General features: G+C 42.0%; 1 protein-coding gene across 1 annotated transcript in view; it reads right to left on the reverse strand.

Annotated features, from left to right (window-relative positions):
* LOC143987588 (proton-coupled folate transporter-like) overlaps positions 1-20,220 on the reverse strand; it is a 627,892-nt gene that overhangs the window by 389,229 nt on the left and 218,443 nt on the right. The window contains exon 4 of the mRNA XM_077486441.1: positions 12,559-12,697. Coding sequence (XP_077342567.1) covers positions 12,559-12,697 — 139 coding nt within the window. The remainder of the gene's footprint in view (positions 1-12,558; positions 12,698-20,220) is intronic.

Genomic DNA, 20,220 nt, shown 5'->3' on the forward strand with positions numbered 1-20,220 from the left:
TAGTGTTTAGCAGACTGTACGTCAGTCCCTATACCGCTGAAGGACTGCTGCAGTATAGGGCAGCGGTCAGCAGTGGTGCACGTCAACCCTATCTATTGTGGACCGATAGCGGTCCTTACAGAACAGCAGACTGTACCGCACTCAAGCCTATGTACCGTAGCACCCTATACCAAGTTACCAGTCCTTATAAGAACTTTTGTGGACCAAGCAGGTTGTGTATTAGTGTTTAGCAGACTGTACGTCAGTCCCTATACCGCTGAAGGACTGCTGCAGTATAGGGCAGCGGTCAGCAGTGGTGCACGTCAACCCTATCTATTGTGGACCGATAGCGGTCCTTACAGAACAGCAGACTGTACCGCACTCAAGCCTATGTACCGTAGCACCCTATACCAAGTTACCAGTCCTTATAAGAACTTTTGTGGACCAAGCAGGTTGTGTATTAGTGTTTAGCAGACTGTACGTCAGTCCCTATACCGCTGAAGGACTGCTGCAGTATAGGGCAGCGGTCAGCAGTGGTGCACGTCAACCCTATCTATTGTGGACCGATAGCGGTCCTTACAGAACAGCAGACTGTACCGCACTCAAGCCTATGTACCGTAGCACCCTATACCAAGTTACCAGTCCTTATAAGAACTTTTGTGGAACAAGCAGGTTGTGTGTTAGTGATTAGCAGACTGTACGTCAGTCCCTATACCAATGAAGGACTGCTGCAGTATAGGGCAGCGGTCAGCAGTAGTGCACGGCAACCCTATGTATTGTGGACCGATAGCGGTCCTTACAGAACAGCAGACTGTAACGCACTCAGGCCTATGTACCGTAGCACCCTATACCAAGTTACCAGTCCTTATAAGAACTTTTGTGGACCAAGCAGGTTGTGTGTTAGTGATTAGCAGACTGTACGTCAGTCCCTATACCAATGAAGGACTGCTGCAGTATAGGGCAGCGGTCAGCAGTAGTGCACGGCAACCCTATGTATTGTGGACCGATAGCGGTCCTTACAGAACAGCAGACTGTACTGCACTCAGGCCTATGTACCGTAGCACCCTATACCAAGTTACCAGTCCTTATAAAAACTTTTGTGGACCAAGCAGGTTGTGTGTTAGTGTTTAGCAGACTGTGCGTCAGTCCCTATACCGCTGAAGGACTGCTGCAGTATAGGGCAGCGGTCAGCAGTAGTGCACGGCAACCCTATGTATTGTGGACCGATAGCGGTCCTTACAGAACAGCAGACTGTAACGCACTCAGGCCTATGTACCGTAGCACCCTATACCAAGTTACCAGTCCTTATAAGAACTTTTGTGGACCAAGCAGGTTGTGTGTTAGTGATTAGCAGACTGTACGTCAGTCCCTATACCAATGAAGGACTGCTGCAGTATAGGGCAGCGGTCAGCAGTAGTGCACGGCAACCCTATGTATTGTGGACCGATAGCGGTCCTTACAGAACAGCAGACTGTACTGCACTCAGGCCTATGTACCGTAGCACCCTATACCAAGTTACCAGTCCTTATAAGAGCTTTTGTGGACCAAGCAGGTTGTGTGTTAGTGATTAGCAGACTGTACGTCAGTCCCTATACCAATGAAGGACTGCTGCAGTATAGGGCAGCGGTCAGCAGTAGTGCACGGCAACCCTATGTATTGTGGACCGATAGCGGTCCTTACAGAACAGCAGACTGTACTGCACTCAGGCCTATGTACCGTAGCACCCTATACCAAGTTACCAGTCCTTATAAGAACTTTTGTGGACCAAGCAGGTTGTGTATTAGTGTTTAGCAGACTGTGCGTCAGTCCCTATACCGCTGAAGGACTGCTGCAGTATAGGGCAGCGGTCAGCAGTAGTGCACGGCAACCCTATGTATTGTGGACCGATAGCGGTCCTTACAGAACAGCAGACTGTACCGCACCCAAGCCTATGTACCGTAGCACCCTAGACAGACCAAGTTACCAGTCCTGATAAAGAGCTTTGTGGAACAAGTGAGTTGTGAATGATTAGCAGACTGCAGCAGAAGGGCAGCAGTCAAGTATAATATTCTTTCTATATTTGGAAGAAAGAATATTATACGTGTACAAGCCTATTACCGTACCACTGATACCAGTCCTGAAAAGAACCTTTGTGGAACTAATAGTAACAGCAAGTCTTTAAAATTATCCTCACTGCCTGACACACTGCTTCCTGCCTGTCCCTATACAAATTGGCAAAAAAGAGTAGGCTGGAACGATTAGCTGGAACAGCTCTTTTGTGGACCTGATAGTAACAGCTAATGATGATGATGATGATGATGATGAAGAAAGACTAATCTGGCTGAGCTGTCCCTAAAATAGCAGCATACAGCGCTCTGTCCCTTTATCTAAACTGACAAAAGAAACTCAGGCTGCTGACCTAACACCTATACCAGTCCTGAAAAGAACTTTTGTGTACCAAATAGCTAGCGTTTTCTCTGTCCCTACTCCACACAGGATCCTTTCCCTACAGTGACAGAAGAAAGAATGTAAAATGGCCACCGGATCGGGTGTATTTATAGGTTAGGGGGAATGTCCAAGTGTCCATGAGCTGTCATGTCTCAATTGGTTGTCCTGTAACACATGATAAACGTGTCACGAAAGGTTAAAGTTCTTGTATACATTAAACACGTAAGTCCGCCGGGGCGAACGACGGAAAAAGGCGTTCGAACCCGCGGACGGCGAAAGTCGGAAATTCGCCGCGAAACGACCGCCGGGCGAACCGTTCGGCCATCACTAGTCTCTATTTTCTATATTCTGCATATTAGTAGTAGTTAGCTTTAGGGGGGTTATATATGTACTTCCCTTCCCTCTCTCCTCCTGTGTAATTCATATATACACTCCTCTGGATAGGATCTGATATCTATATGACACCTCTTGTGGCTCTGTGATAGGCTAATGGTGGAGGCGTACCTCTATTTTATGTACACACCCCATTTGAGCAAATTTACAGTGGCGCCGAACCCCTTTTATAAATAACCTCCTCTGATTCTGGTTGCATCCCCTTAGGGGGTAGTAACTTTTAGGGTTGGTGACATTGGTTGTGAGTCCTTCTATTTACGCCTACATCTCATTTGAGCCTCCGTAGCGCGGCTTGGGATCTGTAAGGTCTGAGCACACATTCTTCTGGTAAATTACATGTTTCCAGTCCCTTCCTCCACTCTCCATCCTGACTAGGGAGGGTCCCGATGTTCGAGTCAAACGTAAGTTCGACTTGAACGTAAGTTTGACCCGAACATCAGGTGTTCGTTTGTTCGTAGAACAAATGAACATATGGGCGCTTATGGGAATTTCGCCCACCGCAGAGTGCCCCATAATGCACTGCGAAATACAGGCACCTGACCCGTATACTTTGGCTAATCATAGCACGATGTACTGTGAGAGCTAATCATGGCCAATCATGGCTCAAGGGCTAAGTCCAAGCCCCATACTATGTAGGCTGCTGCTTACACAGCGCACATATATAGTAAATACATAGTGATTAGGCAGTGTAGTTAGTGTATTGTGCAGTCAGTCAGTGTAGTATATACAGTATAATACAATTTAGAGTATATAGTGCAGTCAGTGTAGTTTATATAATATAGTGCAATATAGTGCCATCAGTATAGTATATATAATACATTGCAGAGTATTTAGTGCAGTCATTGTAGTATATATAATACAGTGGAGAATATATAATGCAGTCAGTGAATTATATATAATACAGTGCAGGGTAGAGTATACAGTATAATACAGTGTTTTGGTGTGGTTAAGGGAACCTTATGACAGAATTAAGAAAAAAATAATGTGGGGTCCCCCCAAAATCCATACCAAGCACTTTGGTTCTGGTATAGATTTTAAGGGGAATTCCATGCCAATTTTTTTTTTAAATGATGTGGGGTCCCCCCAAAATCCATATCCTTATCTGAGCATGCAGCATGGCAGGCCAGGAAAGGGAGGGGACGAGTGAACGCCCCTCCTCCTGAACCATACTAAGGCCACTTGCCCTTAACATTTGGAGGGTGCTTTGGGGTGCCCCCCCAAAGCACCTTGTCCCTATGTTGATGTGGACAAGGGCCTCTTCCCAACAACCCTGGCCGGTAGTTTTGGGGTCTGCGGGCAGGGGGCTTGTCAGGAACTGGAAGCCCCCTTTAACAAGGCAGCCTACAGATCCTGGCCCCCTCCCTCTATGTGAATGGAACAGGTACATTGTATCCCTACCCATTCACCAAAAAAAGTGTCAAAAAGTAAAAACCACAAGAGACAGCTTTTGACAATTCCTTTACTAAAAAGGAAAAAAAAGTGTCCCGCAATGTACTGTACATCTATCTTCAATCCCGCCGCCCGATGGACCCCCAAAATAGAAAAGATTAAAAAAGCTCTGCCTCCATGGGAGGCCTCCTTGTGACTGCTGTCTATTGGCTTAGATAGCTGTTATATAGGAAAGGGCGGGGCCACCCGTTGATGTAACTGAGTGGCCCCGTCCCCTTCTGATGTCATGAGAGGGGGCGGAGACATCCAGTTATGTCAGCATGTGGCCCCGCCCTTGCCTATTTAAGAGCTGTCAAAGTGAAAAGACAGCAGTCGCCGTGAAGCATCCCATGGAGGTGGAGCTTTTTTCGATTGTTCAGGTCCATCGGGAGGCATGATGGAAGATGTATGTACATTGAGGAACACTTTTTTTTTTCTTTTTTTAATAAAGGAATTGTCAAAAACTTCTCTTGTGTTTTTTTTTTCTTTTTGACACTTAATTTGGTGAATGGGTATGGTACAATGTACCCGATACCCATGAGCGTATCCGATGGGGGCCCCCAGATCCCGCCCCTGCCTGCAGCCCCCCGACAACTACCGGCCAGGGTTGTTGAAAAGATGCCCAAGGAGCTCTGGGGTGGGTAGGGTGGAGCAAAGCTTCTACCCCCATGATGAGGGCATAAGGCCTGTTATGGTTTAGGAGTGGGAGGGGTGGGAGGGGTGCTCACTTGTCCCCCCCCATCCTGATCTGCCTGACCTCACCTGCATGGTCTTTGAAGGGGGACCACGCCTTTTTTTAAATTTTTTTTACATTTTGACGTGGATTTCCCCTGAAAATACATACCAGACCCAAAGGGCCTGGTATAGACTGGGAGGGGGGACCCCACTCCACTTATTTCATTGATTTTTATCTATATTGCCAGGAGACGGCAAAACATTACAATTGTGAGCAAGTTTAAATTAAATTTTTTTCTTTAGAAATGTCATTATTGCTGTGGCATGTTCTATACATTGCATATATGCACCACTTTACAGGCAGACTAAAGGGACCCCCCAGGCACAATATTAAAATGAATATTTCATTTTTATTGATTCACTTTAAGCAACATTAAAATCACTATTCCTGAAAAAAAACAATTGTTTTAAAATCTTTTATTTTCATTGATTAATGTTAAGTTTCTTATTCTGTCCACTGTTAGCCACGATGGTGCTTCCTGTGATGGGACACAAGGATAAATGCTGCAGTTTTGGTTACTGATTACCTTGTGAAGACTTAGGAGAAGAATAAATACAATAACTTTGCCATCTCCCCATCCTTTGTAACTAGATGTCCTTCCTAGTTCTTTATGGGGCCAATATGTTCTGTCTTCCCTTTTTTTACTGTTTACATACCTAAAGAATTTCTTTAGAATTTCTACATTTCTTGTTGAATTATTTATAAAGTCTAAATGCTGATGATGATGCCTCAACCTTGTATTTTTTGAAGGCCTTCTCTTTTGCTTTTATATGCATTTTTACATTGGAGTTAAGCCATCCAATGAGATGCACTGACTAATCCTCTTATTTAATATTCTCTTAAAGCGAACCCACCTCTCCCTCTCCTCCGTGTTCTTTGTTCCTAAGATTTAATTCCAATTTATGCCTACAACATTTGAACAAGATGCCTTACATGGGGGGGGGGATGGGGGGGTGGGGGAGGTGTTTTTGCCTCCCTTGCAAAGTACCCTCATGTAACTGTTCAAAACTCTTTTAAAAAAATTAACTGGGAAACCCACAATGTTTTTTCCTATTTTCTTTTTCAAATGTCACTTTTAAGACTACATTCTAATGTACTCTATGCATGGTATTTAAAGGATTTGTGTAATTTAACCACTGTCCTGTCTGAACTGAACCTGACCAGGGTCACTCATCTCTAATGAAGATACATATACACAAACAAGTCATTAATTTGATATACTGTATTGTGGTGGCTATTATAATTTGCATTTAACAAATAAAACATAAAACTAAAACACAAATTTTGCAGGACTCAGACTTTGCCATTCATTATATAACACAGTGAGGAAACATTAAAGCGATATTAAACCCAAAAACAAAAATGTAATATATTGCCGCATACCAATCTTTAAATGTGGTAGCTGCAAATTATTTTATTCTTCAGGCTTTTTTTCTTTATTTTCACCTTATGATCCAGTGAGTAACACACTTTCTTAGAAAGTCTCTGTTTTGGCTGGAGCAGCAACTGAGAGACCTTTCAGGAGCAGTGTTGTCAATATGAGGAGATGGTAGTGTTAGATACACTAATAGATTTAGATGGATTTTACTAACAAATTAAATCCGATATGGTATAAAGGTATTAGGTGAATGAATAAAAAATTGCCATTGTAACCATCCCTTGCCAGTGTTAAATGTCAGTGTTAAATGATTTTTCTTAACCCTCTAATTGCAACTTTTGCTAGACAGCTTGGTCTGGTACAGAGAGTTGAAAAATAGCACCATCAACTGGTGGAAATAAAGGAAAAAGCCAACAAACAAATGCAGCCACTGCATCTAAAAATTGGTTGACTGCAACATAATAGATTTTTTTTGTTTTTGTGTTTAATACCAATTTAAGTATATACTTTTAGCTGCATGTAGAATACTTATTCTATCTTTCTAAATCTGAGGTAGCAATATGTGAAGCCAGTAAATGTAATCTAAGCAGTAAATAATAAAAATCTAGCCTTTGGGAGAGTGAGTGAAATGAAATATAGGTAATGTGTGTCTTATCCACAAGTACTAATATTTGAATTTTCATTCACCTATCATAATGAAAAATGTATTGTATATTCCCTCTTAGCAAATGCTTAAATCCAAACTATCTGTAAATAAAGGCCCTATGTTTATTTAGTAAACTCCATGTTGTTTCTTGTTAAATATTAGATTTAAAGGACAACTGCACTTCATTCCTTCTGATGAGTCTGCACTGGTACTTTTCCTGAAGTACAAAACCTCCCACAGGAATTAATGGAAGCTAAAATGGAACATGTCCTTTATAAAGCCCATTTTCTTGTTCATTTGACAGATTTACATCAAAATTTTGTATCAAGTACTTACCATAAATTTCCTTTCATGACACCAATCCATGGCAGTACACATGTGATATAGCTCCGCCCCTATATCCACCCACATGCTGCCATGGATTGGCGTTATGAAAGAAAAATTACAATAAATACTTGATACAATTTCCCATTTTCCTGATGCCAAAATGGCAGCATACATGTGATAAATAACAAGCTAAACGGGGGGGCTAAAATATATAATCAAACTTTATTATAATGGACATGGAAGCCTGGACCGTCATTCCTTCAAAGTCCATTGACATACAGGCCCCTGGATCTTCAGACAAACAGCCTGCTGCTTTGCAGATGTCTCCATGGACATAAGCTGCCCTTAACTTAAAAATGTAGAACCGGACCTTGCTGAATGAGCCTCTACCACTACTGGAGGCAGGTCACACTGTAAATTTTCTGGATGATCTTGACACTCCAAGATGACCAGGTTTGCTGTAGCTTGATTTTCTGAACTTATCTGATGAAAAAACAAACAGCCTCCCTGAGGATTTTAACTAGGAAGTGGCTTGCAGGTAGGCATTTTATACACTTGGTACACCCAGCTTTGTTTATAAGATGAAAACAGAAGCCACCTTGGGAACAAAGGTGCTTGAAGGGCATAGGCCCCAACTTGTCCTTAAAGAATAAGATGTAGGACTCTCTAACCCAAGGGCTTGCAGATCCGTTTCTCTGCCCCCTGATGTTTTTGCTTGACATTATCAAATAAAAACCCAGTGGGGAACATTATTCCTCCTCAAGGCAAAGTCTCAGAACCAAACTCCTGAAGCATTCCCCTGGCAGCTCACATGCCCGTTTCCCTGGTCAAATGGCTGATATTTAAACTGTGATCCAGATCTATGTGAAGAAATGATAGCAACTGGGCAACCTCTGAGTTGCAAGGATCAAAATTCTGCTCAGCTTCGAAGACTGTGAACCTGTTTCAGACTTCAGAGTAGATAGCATTTGTTGAAGTCCTTTCTGAAACCTTGCCAGTTATGAACCTTTTCCAGAGGATGACGTAAGGCCTCCAATCATCCCCTCTCAATTTCCAGTCCATCCAGGGACAGGTGTTATAGAAACACTGATAGCTAAAGTGCTTGGTCTGGACTAGGTTCCAGAGCTAGGGTAAACCCAAGGTCTGTGGTCCAATCAGCATGCTTGGTATCACAGTGACTTAGACTTACAATCATTCCACATTACAGTCATACTATGAGAGAAAGAAGGGTTTTGGGACTTTAAATAAAATCATGGCCTGGTAAAGTAGTGTCTTTCCATCCCTGCCAATATGATGACAAGAAAGCAAGTAAGCAAACATGGTTTGCAACTCAATAAATTGGCGGATTAATAAAATGTTTATTAAATCATATACAGTGGATAATGTACATGTTGCTTATGTCTTTAGGTACATGTGTAGTTAGATATGGTAATAACACTGGTAACATATAACATTGCATGATAAAATTACACAATCCACCAATGACATATGAATATATACATCTATTACAAGGTAATGCCTGCATGACCTATGGCTTCAATATTCCTGTCGTGAGGGAAAAACCATAAAATATGAAAAAATGGTACATAAATAAAACACGGCATCTGATAGCTTGCTGCGTTTTTGTGGCTGTGGGCCACTCAGGAGCGGGCATGCGGTGAATCTGTAATTTAGATGTATATAAATGGTCTGGCATATATCAACATGAATACGGAAGGGGTAAATAGAACCCCCCAGAGACACATGTTTTCTCACTAAAATCTGTATGTTGATGATGAAGAGCCAAGGGTAGTGACCCATCCGGGTACATTGCAACCAGGAGCTGAGGCAGGCAATCCAGTGGTGGCAACCAACACAGTGGAATTATGACATACCTAGTTAACAATTAGTGATTCATTTCCATTATTTTTAATATTTTTACCATAGATACCCATTATATAATACTGCTAAATTGTTTCCATTGGTGGTGTTTGTCTTCTGTTTGTGGGGCCATCTGGCTATTGTTTGATCCTGGAGCTGTCATGCACACTGCCGGTCTCCTCCCCTCTCTTGTGTCCTTGTGCCTCCCTCCCACTCACTACGCATGCATGACGTTGGTACGTTGTCCCGCGGTTGTACTTATATGGGTATCATTCCGGGGGGATTCCACACTTGGGGCACTTCACTCATCAGACCTGATGCACTCCTTTGGATCATGTCCTCCTTATTCAGCACTAGGTAACCCTGCACATCACGAGTTACCTCTATTTAATTTGTTTATCATTCAGGTTTTGGTTTGTAGTAACATGGGAGGCACTTTTCTACATTTCCCTCACTTATCCTCACTATTTTTTGACTAGTTCACAGGGTTGGTTTCTCCACCCTTACACTTTTCACCCCTCAAATTCACACAGCTATTATTCAATTTCTATTTATCAAATTCTCCCCACAGAAACACCACCTGGTTGGTTCACCCACCACCTATTTTCTCAGAATGCTCTTTAGCTCCGTGTCTCCTTGGGCGATGCCTGTGTTGGTTGCTGCCGCTGCGTTGCCCACCTCAGCTCCCGGTCACAGTGTCCCCGGATGGCTCACTACCCTTGGCTTTTCATCATCAACATACAGATTTTATTAAGTGAATAAAAATGTCTCTCTGTGGGGTTCTATTTACCCCTTCTGTATTCATGTTGATTTATGCCAGACCATTTATATACTTCTAAATTACAGACTTACCTCATTAGCATGCCTGGTCCTGATGAGTGGCCCAGAGCCACAAAACATCAAGCTATCAGATGCAGTGTTTTATTTATGTACCATTTTTTCATATTTTTTGGTTTATCCTTCACGAATATTGAGGCTATAGGTCATGCAAGCATTACCTTGTAATATATGTATATATTCATACGTTATTGGTGGACTTTGTAATTTCATCATGCAATTTTATATGTTACCAGTTTTTACCATATCTAATTGTTCTTTAAACTGACATTAGCAATATGTACGTTATCTACTGCATATGATTTAATAAACATTTTAATAATCCGCCAATTTATTGAGTTGCAAACCATGTGCTTCCCACCCCATTGTTTGTTTGCTTGCTTGCTTGTTTGCTTACTTGTTTTCTTGTCCCCATTACAGTCATATAATATTGATGTACTGAGAGAGGACATCCACCTTTTGAGCAGAATGCGCTTTTCTGGTCATGATGAAGAAATGTTCTGGAGGGTGATGTCTGAACCACCAAATATAACTGGGCGATACTGTAGAAGGCGACCATGGATCTTAAAAAATAGACTTTTAATCGTGACCAATAAAGATTGTTCGACATCCCAAGGGTGTGTTCTGCTCTATGAAACTTGAACACTGTTATACGGCAATCAAAAGCCAACTGCAAGCACCATCCATCTGTACAGAAAACTGAGGATATACAGGATAGAACAGCGGTGAGTATCTTGAAATAGTCAAACCTTTTGGTCAGAGGGAAAGAATTGTCATCATACAGGCACTTACAACCACCCTGCCCGAGGCTGCGTTTGTTGACCAATGACTGGGCTTTATAGCCTTCTTCATTATCACTGAATGCAGCACTGCCTTAGGGGAACTTTGATAACAACAAATGCTACTTCATCCACAAAATCTACTGAGAGCTCAAGCTCACCAAGAGCACTAAAAACCTGCCCTTTCAGCAATACATGGGTGATGGCAACCTTGAAATTCTGGGTCCCAACTGTATTGCACTTGCGACGCTATCTCTGGTGAAGCCAGGTGTAAGGCAGAGGGGAATAGTTTGGATAAATCATCTGAAGGGCTGCGTCCTTGATGTTGTGCCCAGGGTCTGCTGGCATTAGTGGCTGGAGAACTCAGTCAGTGACTCACTAACTACTTGCCCATGAAGGGCCATGACTTGCTGGCTCACAGCATCCTTTGCCCTTCGATAGGTCTTGGCAGCAATATCCACAGAAATGTTAATCTGGTCAGTGCCCAGCACTTCTTTCCCTTGTGTTGATATTAGCGCTCAGGGGAGAAGGTATACCAACAGTCACTAGTAACTTTCTGCACCTCCTGGGCAAGACCTGTGAGGCCAGATGAGCCTTTGTTCACGCTGGACTTGTTATGACATATGACTCTTTTAGCTTGACCTTAAGCAAAAGCAAGAGTGAGCTAGGTTGCACCAGAAGATGAAGGTCATGCTCATGGAAGGCACTCTTTTTCTTCTTCTTACTTACCACACTGATCTCTACCTGAGCACAAGGAGGTCTTGGTTATGTGGCATAAAGTTCATATTGGAGCAAGAATGTCAGTACTGATCAGAAAGTAAAATGAAATAGACTCAGAGAAGGAAGCAAAAAGATAATAGATATGTGGCAAAATTACCTTCCTCCTCCCCCCATTCACCTGCAGCATAAGCAAGGCAAAGCAGAAAATATTTCCAGTGTTTGCATCTCAAGCATGCAAAAGCTTGTGCTTGCCCTAACAAAGATGGCCGCCACACGAGACCCTTTGCACAGTGAATTCATTGGCACCATAGCAGGCCCTGAGCCCAAAAACAGCCACAAAACCTGGACCAGATTGTGCACTTACGCTGGTCTTAGGAAAAGCCACCGGCAAAAGGAACAAAAACTGCAGACAAAAGCCCAAAAACCCAAATCACTCAGGAAAAATGATGCAGCCTACTGAAAGAAGAGGCAAAGAAGGAAAAACAAAAAGGATATCACAAACCTGTGGGGAAAAAGAAAAGGCGGCACCAACTTCAGCACCAGGAATCAGCTCAGGTGTGCAGAGAAACACATGCATCATGGACTCCAGGAAGCAAACACCAGCTTAGGTACACCACATGAAGTTCTGACATCTCTAGTTAAAAAACCCCTCAGCCTCAAAAGACCACCACAAGGGGCTCCCCACCTTGTTGGTGCATTTAGAAACCTAAGATGTGGGACTGTGCCTGGGAGAGGATGAACCCAGAAAGACTCCAACTCAGTTGGCAGGTAGGGGCTTATTGCAATATCACAGTCTTATTGCTGAAGATCTTAGGGACAAAAAATGAGAATGGGGAGGTTGCTCTAGCTTTACTTTTATAGATTTAAGCAGGTCCTGTGGGTAGATATAGGGGTGGAACTATATCACATGTATGCTGCCATGTTGACATCAAGAAAAATACTTAAATGATTTCACACATATGAAGATTGTGCACTGCATATGTTTGTCAATGGTGAGGCACAATGGAGAACATTAATAATAATGAGTGTTTAATATAGTTGTTCATACTTAAGAATATCATCCATTTGGTTGTTGAAAAAGCCAGTAGTAGAAAAGAAATGGTTCTCATGATCACACCAACTTTTGCAAGCTTTGTTTCCTCGACATGTTTCAAAAGCCAGTGGAAAGTAAATAGTAAACATAACCCCTGTGAAAAAGAAAATTAACCAGGTGAATATATAAAAATTTTTAAAGTGTAACATGAAATGTCAATGAAAAGTCTAATCTGTTATATAACTGAATGTTTTAGGTACTTCAGGTCAACGGTGGATGAAGCCTTTTTTTCATTAGCACATGCTCCATTCAACGACACATTATACAAACTAGAAATCCCTTTTTTTCTTTTTTTCTATTTTTGATTTTAGTGGTAAATTATTCCAGTGCTTTTCTTGAGTATATGGACCAGTGATTAAATGGGTGCTCTCTTTAGGAATGGGGGTATGCAGGCTTTGTTTTAGCTAGATTTTTAAACAATGCTTATAAGTTGAAAGGTAACAAGGCTAGACGGCATGTCAGATGGCTGTATAGTAACTACATATATCTCGCAGAGTGCAAAAGTCTTACCTGCAACTTTAGGATTAGCTCTGAGTTTGCAGCTGGGAATTGGGGAGCTTTGAAAGTAAAATAATAGTAAGGCTGGATTCACACTATGGGATCCCTTGCAAGGTGTTAACATCCATGTGGTTATGCACTTTGCATTGCACAATAATCTGAGGTATGCTAAGGCATCCCATTCACTAAGAATAGGTTGACAATGCATCACAAAGAAGGAAGCAACGCATCTGATCTTTTCTTTAGCAACACACATTTAGTTTGTGATTCATTGTGGCACATTTAAGTCTGTACAATTTGTTGGAGTGCCAATAAATGATACCACAATGCACCCTGCATAGAGCAAGTGTTTTGGCACTCACAACAGTATCACACATGCAGATTTTATTGCAAATTGCTACAACACAGAAATTTGAATGAACCCCAAGACATTTTAAAAAACTTACCATTTTCACACACCTTTGTTTTATTGCTAACAGGTTTTTAAACTAATATTGGGTTTTAACAATTTTTCATTAATGCATAACTGGACTAAATAGGACTATTCTTTTACATATGCAGTAAACATGCACATCAAAGTAAGCTGCAAAGTCATGAACTTGTGCTGGTAGGACAGAAATCTACTGATCCAAAATATACAATCCAAGTAATTATCTTTACCTGATGTATTTTGCACCAAATCTATTTGTACAATATGATCAGCTCACCCCAAAAGAGAGTAGATTCTATAAAAGTAATTTATTGTGGTTATATCCAAAATACCAATAGCCCTTTTTTTTCAACAATTATCAAGTTTTTTTTATGTTATAAAAAGTAAAGTATCTTGATCATTGGGGCATATACCTACATATTATATATACCTGTACAGAATATAACCATACCTGCAATGCCTGAACTTAAATTTAACAACATATACCCATGCATTGTTGTTCCAAAAAGAAGATAAAACTAGAAATTCAGGGCAACTTTTTGTCAAGTTCATCACACAGGAAAGAAAATCTATTCCTTGGATCACAAAACCCTCATATTAGCTTTTATTAGTTATAATTTTGGACACAATTGGTTGTAGGAAAACTACCTAGTCCTTTTTACACAGATTTTTTGTGATGACTACTGCTAAATAATAAAATATTCCAAAGTTTAACTTTTTTTTTGGTAAATTCTTTTTATTGAGTTTTATAAGAAAGGAAGGTTAAGTTATAACACAAAGCATATTGGGCACACCTAGGCTTAATTAAACAATACAAAAACAAGACAAAACCAGTGCACAATTAAGGTAAATGGCAACCAAAGCATAAGATAATCTCACACAATCCTTCTGGTATGCTACAAGCATATGACAGGAAACAACTCTCCCACAAGATACTATATTAATTAGTGTAGCACTTACTCCCGAGGGAGCTGCTGGTAATTGATTGGGCCTGTACTCTGCCTTTCACCCCCCAATGAATTTGCTCTACCCCCTTTACACAGCTGTGTAACAGTGTTGGTGTGAAACCCAATAACAAGGAACAACCCACCAATAGCAATATATATTGTACCGCTATCATTACCTGGGTATCCGCTGTTCCACCTGCTATGAAGATGAACAACACCTCACACCAATTATACTTTAACCAGATCGTAAAATTACTGAAGGCTGATCTAAGACAATAATCACAAAAACAATACAGAATACACAAATTTAGAACAAAGTTAAACTTAAATGTATGCAAATAAATGTCACTCAAAACTTCCCTGGGCGATGAATGCAGGCGTGTCACTCTGGGACTAATGCTCAGAGTGATAACACCTTAACACTGGGTACCTTCCCACTTCCAGTAAAGCTACACAAACACCCACTGAACCTGCAGTACACTAGCAAGCATTAAAAAGAACAATACCATATAGTACATATGCTCAGGAGCTCCCCCTGCTGTGCAAGGTAGATCTTAGAGTAACAGAATCAGCAGGCCTTATAATGAATGGTATTGTCTCTTGTCTTCTTTCTTCAGCTAGCCATATTATACTGCAGTATTTGTATTCCAGTGAGTGAGAAGATGATAAAGTAACATGAAGTGTTAGATAAACTAAAAACTTGGTTAGGCAACACACTTGTAACATCCCTCTTGTGAGGATGTGACTGGACCATAGTTCAGTGTCTAATGGAGTACAGGCTTTGAGGCCTGGTTAAACACTGTCTATTTAAATGAGACTGTTCCGTAGAGTTGCAGGTCTCAGCAACACTTTGAAGTAATATGCACCGTGTAGTTCAGTGTTTGATAAATCTTAGGCAAAAGCCCTCTCACCCCACCAGGCCTGGACAGTTGGATTTGCTTCGCAATCTCAGTCCTGCTTTCAGCCAGCATCGTCACACTGTACCGCTCTGCAAGATGACCGGGAATCCTCGGTTGACTCCGTCAGGTGTCCTGGATCCTCCGATCCGATCACGCTGCTGATGGTTTGAACTTCTCCAGTGGCTTTATGTTCCATTCCGCACCAAGCAGGCCACGGTTCCTCCAAACACACACTCACAGGTCCCTGCAGGCAGGTCTCACGTCCCGGGCATAAGAGAAAGAAAATGACCACGCTGGGCCTTTTATTTCCTACCCAACATGCAGTTCTGTGACTTAGCTTCATGGGTAGATAAGTAAGCACTGTGGGTAAGTGAGACTTTTCCATAAAAAACATTGAAGTCACTTCCTGCATAGTCTTTGCTTTAATGTGAAACAACACAAAGTCTTATTACACATTGAACTAGATTCACCGCTAGGGGGACCCAACACCAATCTAACAACATTACAGCATCACATTGCATTAGATGGCAATAACTTCAGCGCTACATTAGTATAGGATAATAAAAAGCAGGTTTGCACTAATCATGGGGGTGTTGCCATTGAGATGACAACATTCTCTGCCCAGATGTCCTATACCTTACAAAATGTATTGGGGCATCCTGTAGATTCATATGCAAATTTGTACAATGGTATCATTTTATTGACAATGGACTTTGAGAAGTCTAAGGTAGGGGCCTTAGGAAATTTCCATTTAAGGAGTATAGACTTATATGCATAAAATTACAACAAGCCTATCAAAATTCTTATGGCCCTGGAGGTAGCTAATAAATGGATCAGGCCTAATATATAAATGTCAATGGATACGGGTACTGAGATGGTAGTAACTGAACAAATGAAAAATGTTTAACTTTTCTCTTTATAAGGAAACATTTCTTGGGATTGTAGGTCGCACATTCTATTACTCTAAATAAAAGAAGAACAATACAACCAAATTGGTGTTTTAAATGGCTGCAGCACCTTTATTGGTATAATAAATAAATAACTTTATGCAATAGAAATCAATAAATTAATAAATAAATTCTATTTAAAAATATTTTATTAAAAAAAAACAATTCTAGATCTGACTGATCCCTCCAATCCCACCCCGCCCGGACCCCCTCCGTGTGATCCTAACTATCCGGAGCGATTTAGCAATCACAGCCCCTTGATCTAGGAAGTACACCACTATTGACGCTGTATATTTTGAATAAAGTACTAAACTATATATGACAGTTTCACCATAGTATAAGCTAGGAAGCTTCCACTACTATAGAATGTATGACACATAACATGTTGAGCTGCCAATGTACTCTTTGCGACTAAAATATTCCAGTACTACTTTGAATACAGGCAACCACACTCACGTCTTTCTTTTTTCCATTCCTTCTCACTATCCCCCCACCCCCAGCTATTCCCTCCTATATCCTTTCCATTGAATTGATATTGTATTTGGTAATTATATAAGTTTTTTTTTTTTTCATGATACTTGTTTTGTACTCTGTTGTGAAATAACCCAATAAAAATAAAAAAATAAAAATTCTAAACTCGCTCAGTCATAAAACTCAAGCTATAAATGAATCAAATCATAAAACAAAGTTCCCACTGGCTGAATTTGTTGCAAACAAACACAGCTACCCCAGCACCGCGGCCTGCTCAATGCTAGTTTGAAGACCTAAATTAAAGATGTCTAAACCGGCATCAGAAAGATGAACACCATCTTGTCTATATAAATAGGGAAATCTCCTTCCAAATCAACATGACAGAAAGAGAACCCCCCCCCCCCCCCCAAGCAATGGCAAGAATTTCTCAATAGAGTGATTAATTCTTTGTTTGATCTTTTCAAATGGTTTACCGCCTGCCAAATATAACCAAGGTAAATGAGAAATCATTTTAGAAAAAACAATACATGTATGTGGAAAAGAAAATTTTACTTTCAAAGGTTTTTATTTTTGAAAAGGCACTTACAAGTACATGGGTACATTGACAGATAATTGGCAGCAGGGCAGGCCTGCTGCCGGTAATCAAGTATAATACAGGCAAATAATAGTGCAACCATAGACCATAGCAGCTGGAAATACAGACATCATCCCTCACAAGGAGGGCTAGAGTCAGATGAGCAACAAGAGGGTGTCGCCCTATCTGGAGCCCATAACTAGAGGCTATATGAGGGAAAGACCAGGGGACCCCCCAACACCCCGAATAGGGATCTTGCTGTGTCAGGGCAGGGGTATAGTCCCCCTGACCCCCCCCATCCCCCAGGGAGAGGGTATCCAAGGGGCAGCAAAAGAGGAGCTCCCCAATATGCGTTCTATCTGCATTATGATCATGTTATTTATCTGCCTATTAAGGCAATCAAAAGAGAGAGATCAAGAAAGATATAGAGGAGGGAGAGGGGAAAGAAAAGAGGACAGAGGAGTGGGGAAGGGAAAAGCTACTCCTGAATAAGGGGGGGAGGGTGGAGGACTCAATCAACAGCCACTCAGTTGGGGAATGTCACATCTATTGTTTAGGTCATGATACCCGGGGGGAGCCCGGGGGCACTCCTGGTAAGAGGGAGATTCCTATGTACCTGGCCCATGGGTCCCACACCTTTCTAAATTTCGGTGTAGTGTCCAACAGGATGCCTGATAATTTTTCCTGGGACATAATCCAGGATATCTTTCTCTTAGCTGTAAGGAGAGAGGGTCTGGGTTCTTTCCATGCAGTAGCTATTGCAATTTTGGCACCTAGAAGGATAAAGTGGGTCAGTTTCTGAACGTTTTTGGGGAGTGAAGGAACATGAGTGTTTAGCAATGCTACTTCTGGAGTCCTGGGGACCTGGCAGCTTGTTACCCTGAAAATCATGTTGAAGATTTTGCTCCAGAATGATCTGAGCCTGAGGCATTCCCACCAAATGTGGATCATGGAGCCACGGTGTTGACACCCTCTAAAGCATAGAGGGTTTGCCGTGGGGTAAATTTTAGCTAATTTGGAGGGAGTGAGATACCATCTGGTTATCAATTTGATGCTAGCTTCCATGAGTGATATGTTTTGGATCCCCTGAAAGGATCTAGTCAGAGCCGCCTGCCAGATCTCCAGACTGTTTGAGATTTGGAGGTCGGCCTCCCAGGCTGTCATATAGGGAGTTTTTCCCGTTGGGCCAGTGAGGGCCAAGTAGATTACCGATATGCCACCCCTCTGCTCCCAAACTCTACCACACCAAGTTTCATATTCAGTAAAAGCAGGTGGGAGGGGCTTGTTCTTCCATTGCGAGTGCAAGAAATGGGATATTTGCTGGAAACGGAATCTTTCTGAATCAGGGAGCTCCAAGTGTTCGATACAATGGGAAAGGGGGACTGGACCCTTGGAGGTAAAGTAGTGTCCTATCCGGTATAGTCCTTTATCTAACCACCATTTGAAGGTGATAATATTGAGTCCAGGAGGGAAAGCGGGGTTGCGAAAGATATGAGCTAGGGGGCGCACAGCAGAGACCAATGTCGGCACTCCACGGAGAGTGTCCCACAGGGAGCAGGAATGGGAAAGGGTGGGGGAGAGTATGGGCGGCCTAGATTTGGGGGGGCACCACAGTAGATAATCTAAGGTGAATGAGGGGACAGCTTGATGTTCAATGGACATCCAGTCCGGTTTCTCGTATTTTGAGTAGATCGTGAAGAGTTGGGCCAATCGGGCTGCGAGATAAGATTTGTGAAGATTGGGCAAGCCCAACCCTCCCCTACGCTTATGAAGGAAGAGTGTGTTTTGCGGGATACGGTACCCCTTGTTGCCCCATATATACTTCAGTATCTTGCTTTGCAGTGTTTGTAGGTGATCCTTCCTTACAGGAATAGGGAGTACATGAAAGTAATATAAGATTTTGGGGAGAAGGGTCATTTTAATGTAATTGATCCGGCCTAGCCAGGATAACTGGTGTTTGGACCATGTCTTGAGATCAGCTTCTAATTGCCTGTAGAGTTTGGGATAATTTTGATTGTACAACGCCTCAGTCCTAGGTGTAAGTGAAATGCCTAAGTATTTGATGGAGGTATCGCTCCATTGGAATGGGAATGATTGTTTAAGAGAGGAGGCTAGTTGGGTGGGGAGAGATATATTGAGAGCCACAGATTTGGAGTAATTGACTCGTAACCCCGAAATTTTGGCAAAGTCATCTAGGACTCGGGAAAAATTAGGCAAGGTGGTGAGGGGGGAGGTGAGGAATAAAAGTATGTCATCGGCGAAGAGCCCACATTTGTGTGTCTGACTACCGCACTGGACTCCTCTGATGTCAGTATCGTGACAAACGGCTATTGCTAATGTTTCAATAGCTATTGCAAATATGAGGGGTGAAAGGGGGCACCCTTGTCTGGTACCCCTAGAAATGGGTATGGGCGTGGAGTGGTATCCCTGAAGTCTAATTTGGGCCCTTGGATGGGAGTATAAAGCTTGTAAAAGGCCAAGAAAGCGAGCCCCAAATCCCTACCTTTCAAAGAGCTGGAAGATGTACTGCCAGGAGACCGAGTCGAAGGCCTTCTGGATATCTAGGGAAAGGAGGAAGCCCGATTGTTGAGGTCCCCCCTCCCAATTCGATTGCAATATTGAGACAATGTCCACCGCCCTCCTTATTTGATCTGGTCCCTGTCTGCCGGGGATAAACCCAACTTGATCCTTGTGGACGTATTGCCCAATGAAGGATGCCAACCTTTTTGGCCATTACTTTCGTGAGAATTTTGAGGTCATAGTTAATGAGAGAGATAGGTCTGTAGTTACTTACATCTTCCAAGTTCTTATCGGGTTTAGGTATGACCTTAATGAAATCTGTGTTTAGGTG

This window comes from Lithobates pipiens, unplaced genomic scaffold (assembly GCF_037356315.1).
Source record: "Lithobates pipiens isolate NorthernLeopardFrog02 unplaced genomic scaffold, aLitPip1_a1.2 Scaffold_18, whole genome shotgun sequence".
Lineage (NCBI taxonomy): Eukaryota > Metazoa > Chordata > Amphibia > Anura > Ranidae > Lithobates > Lithobates pipiens.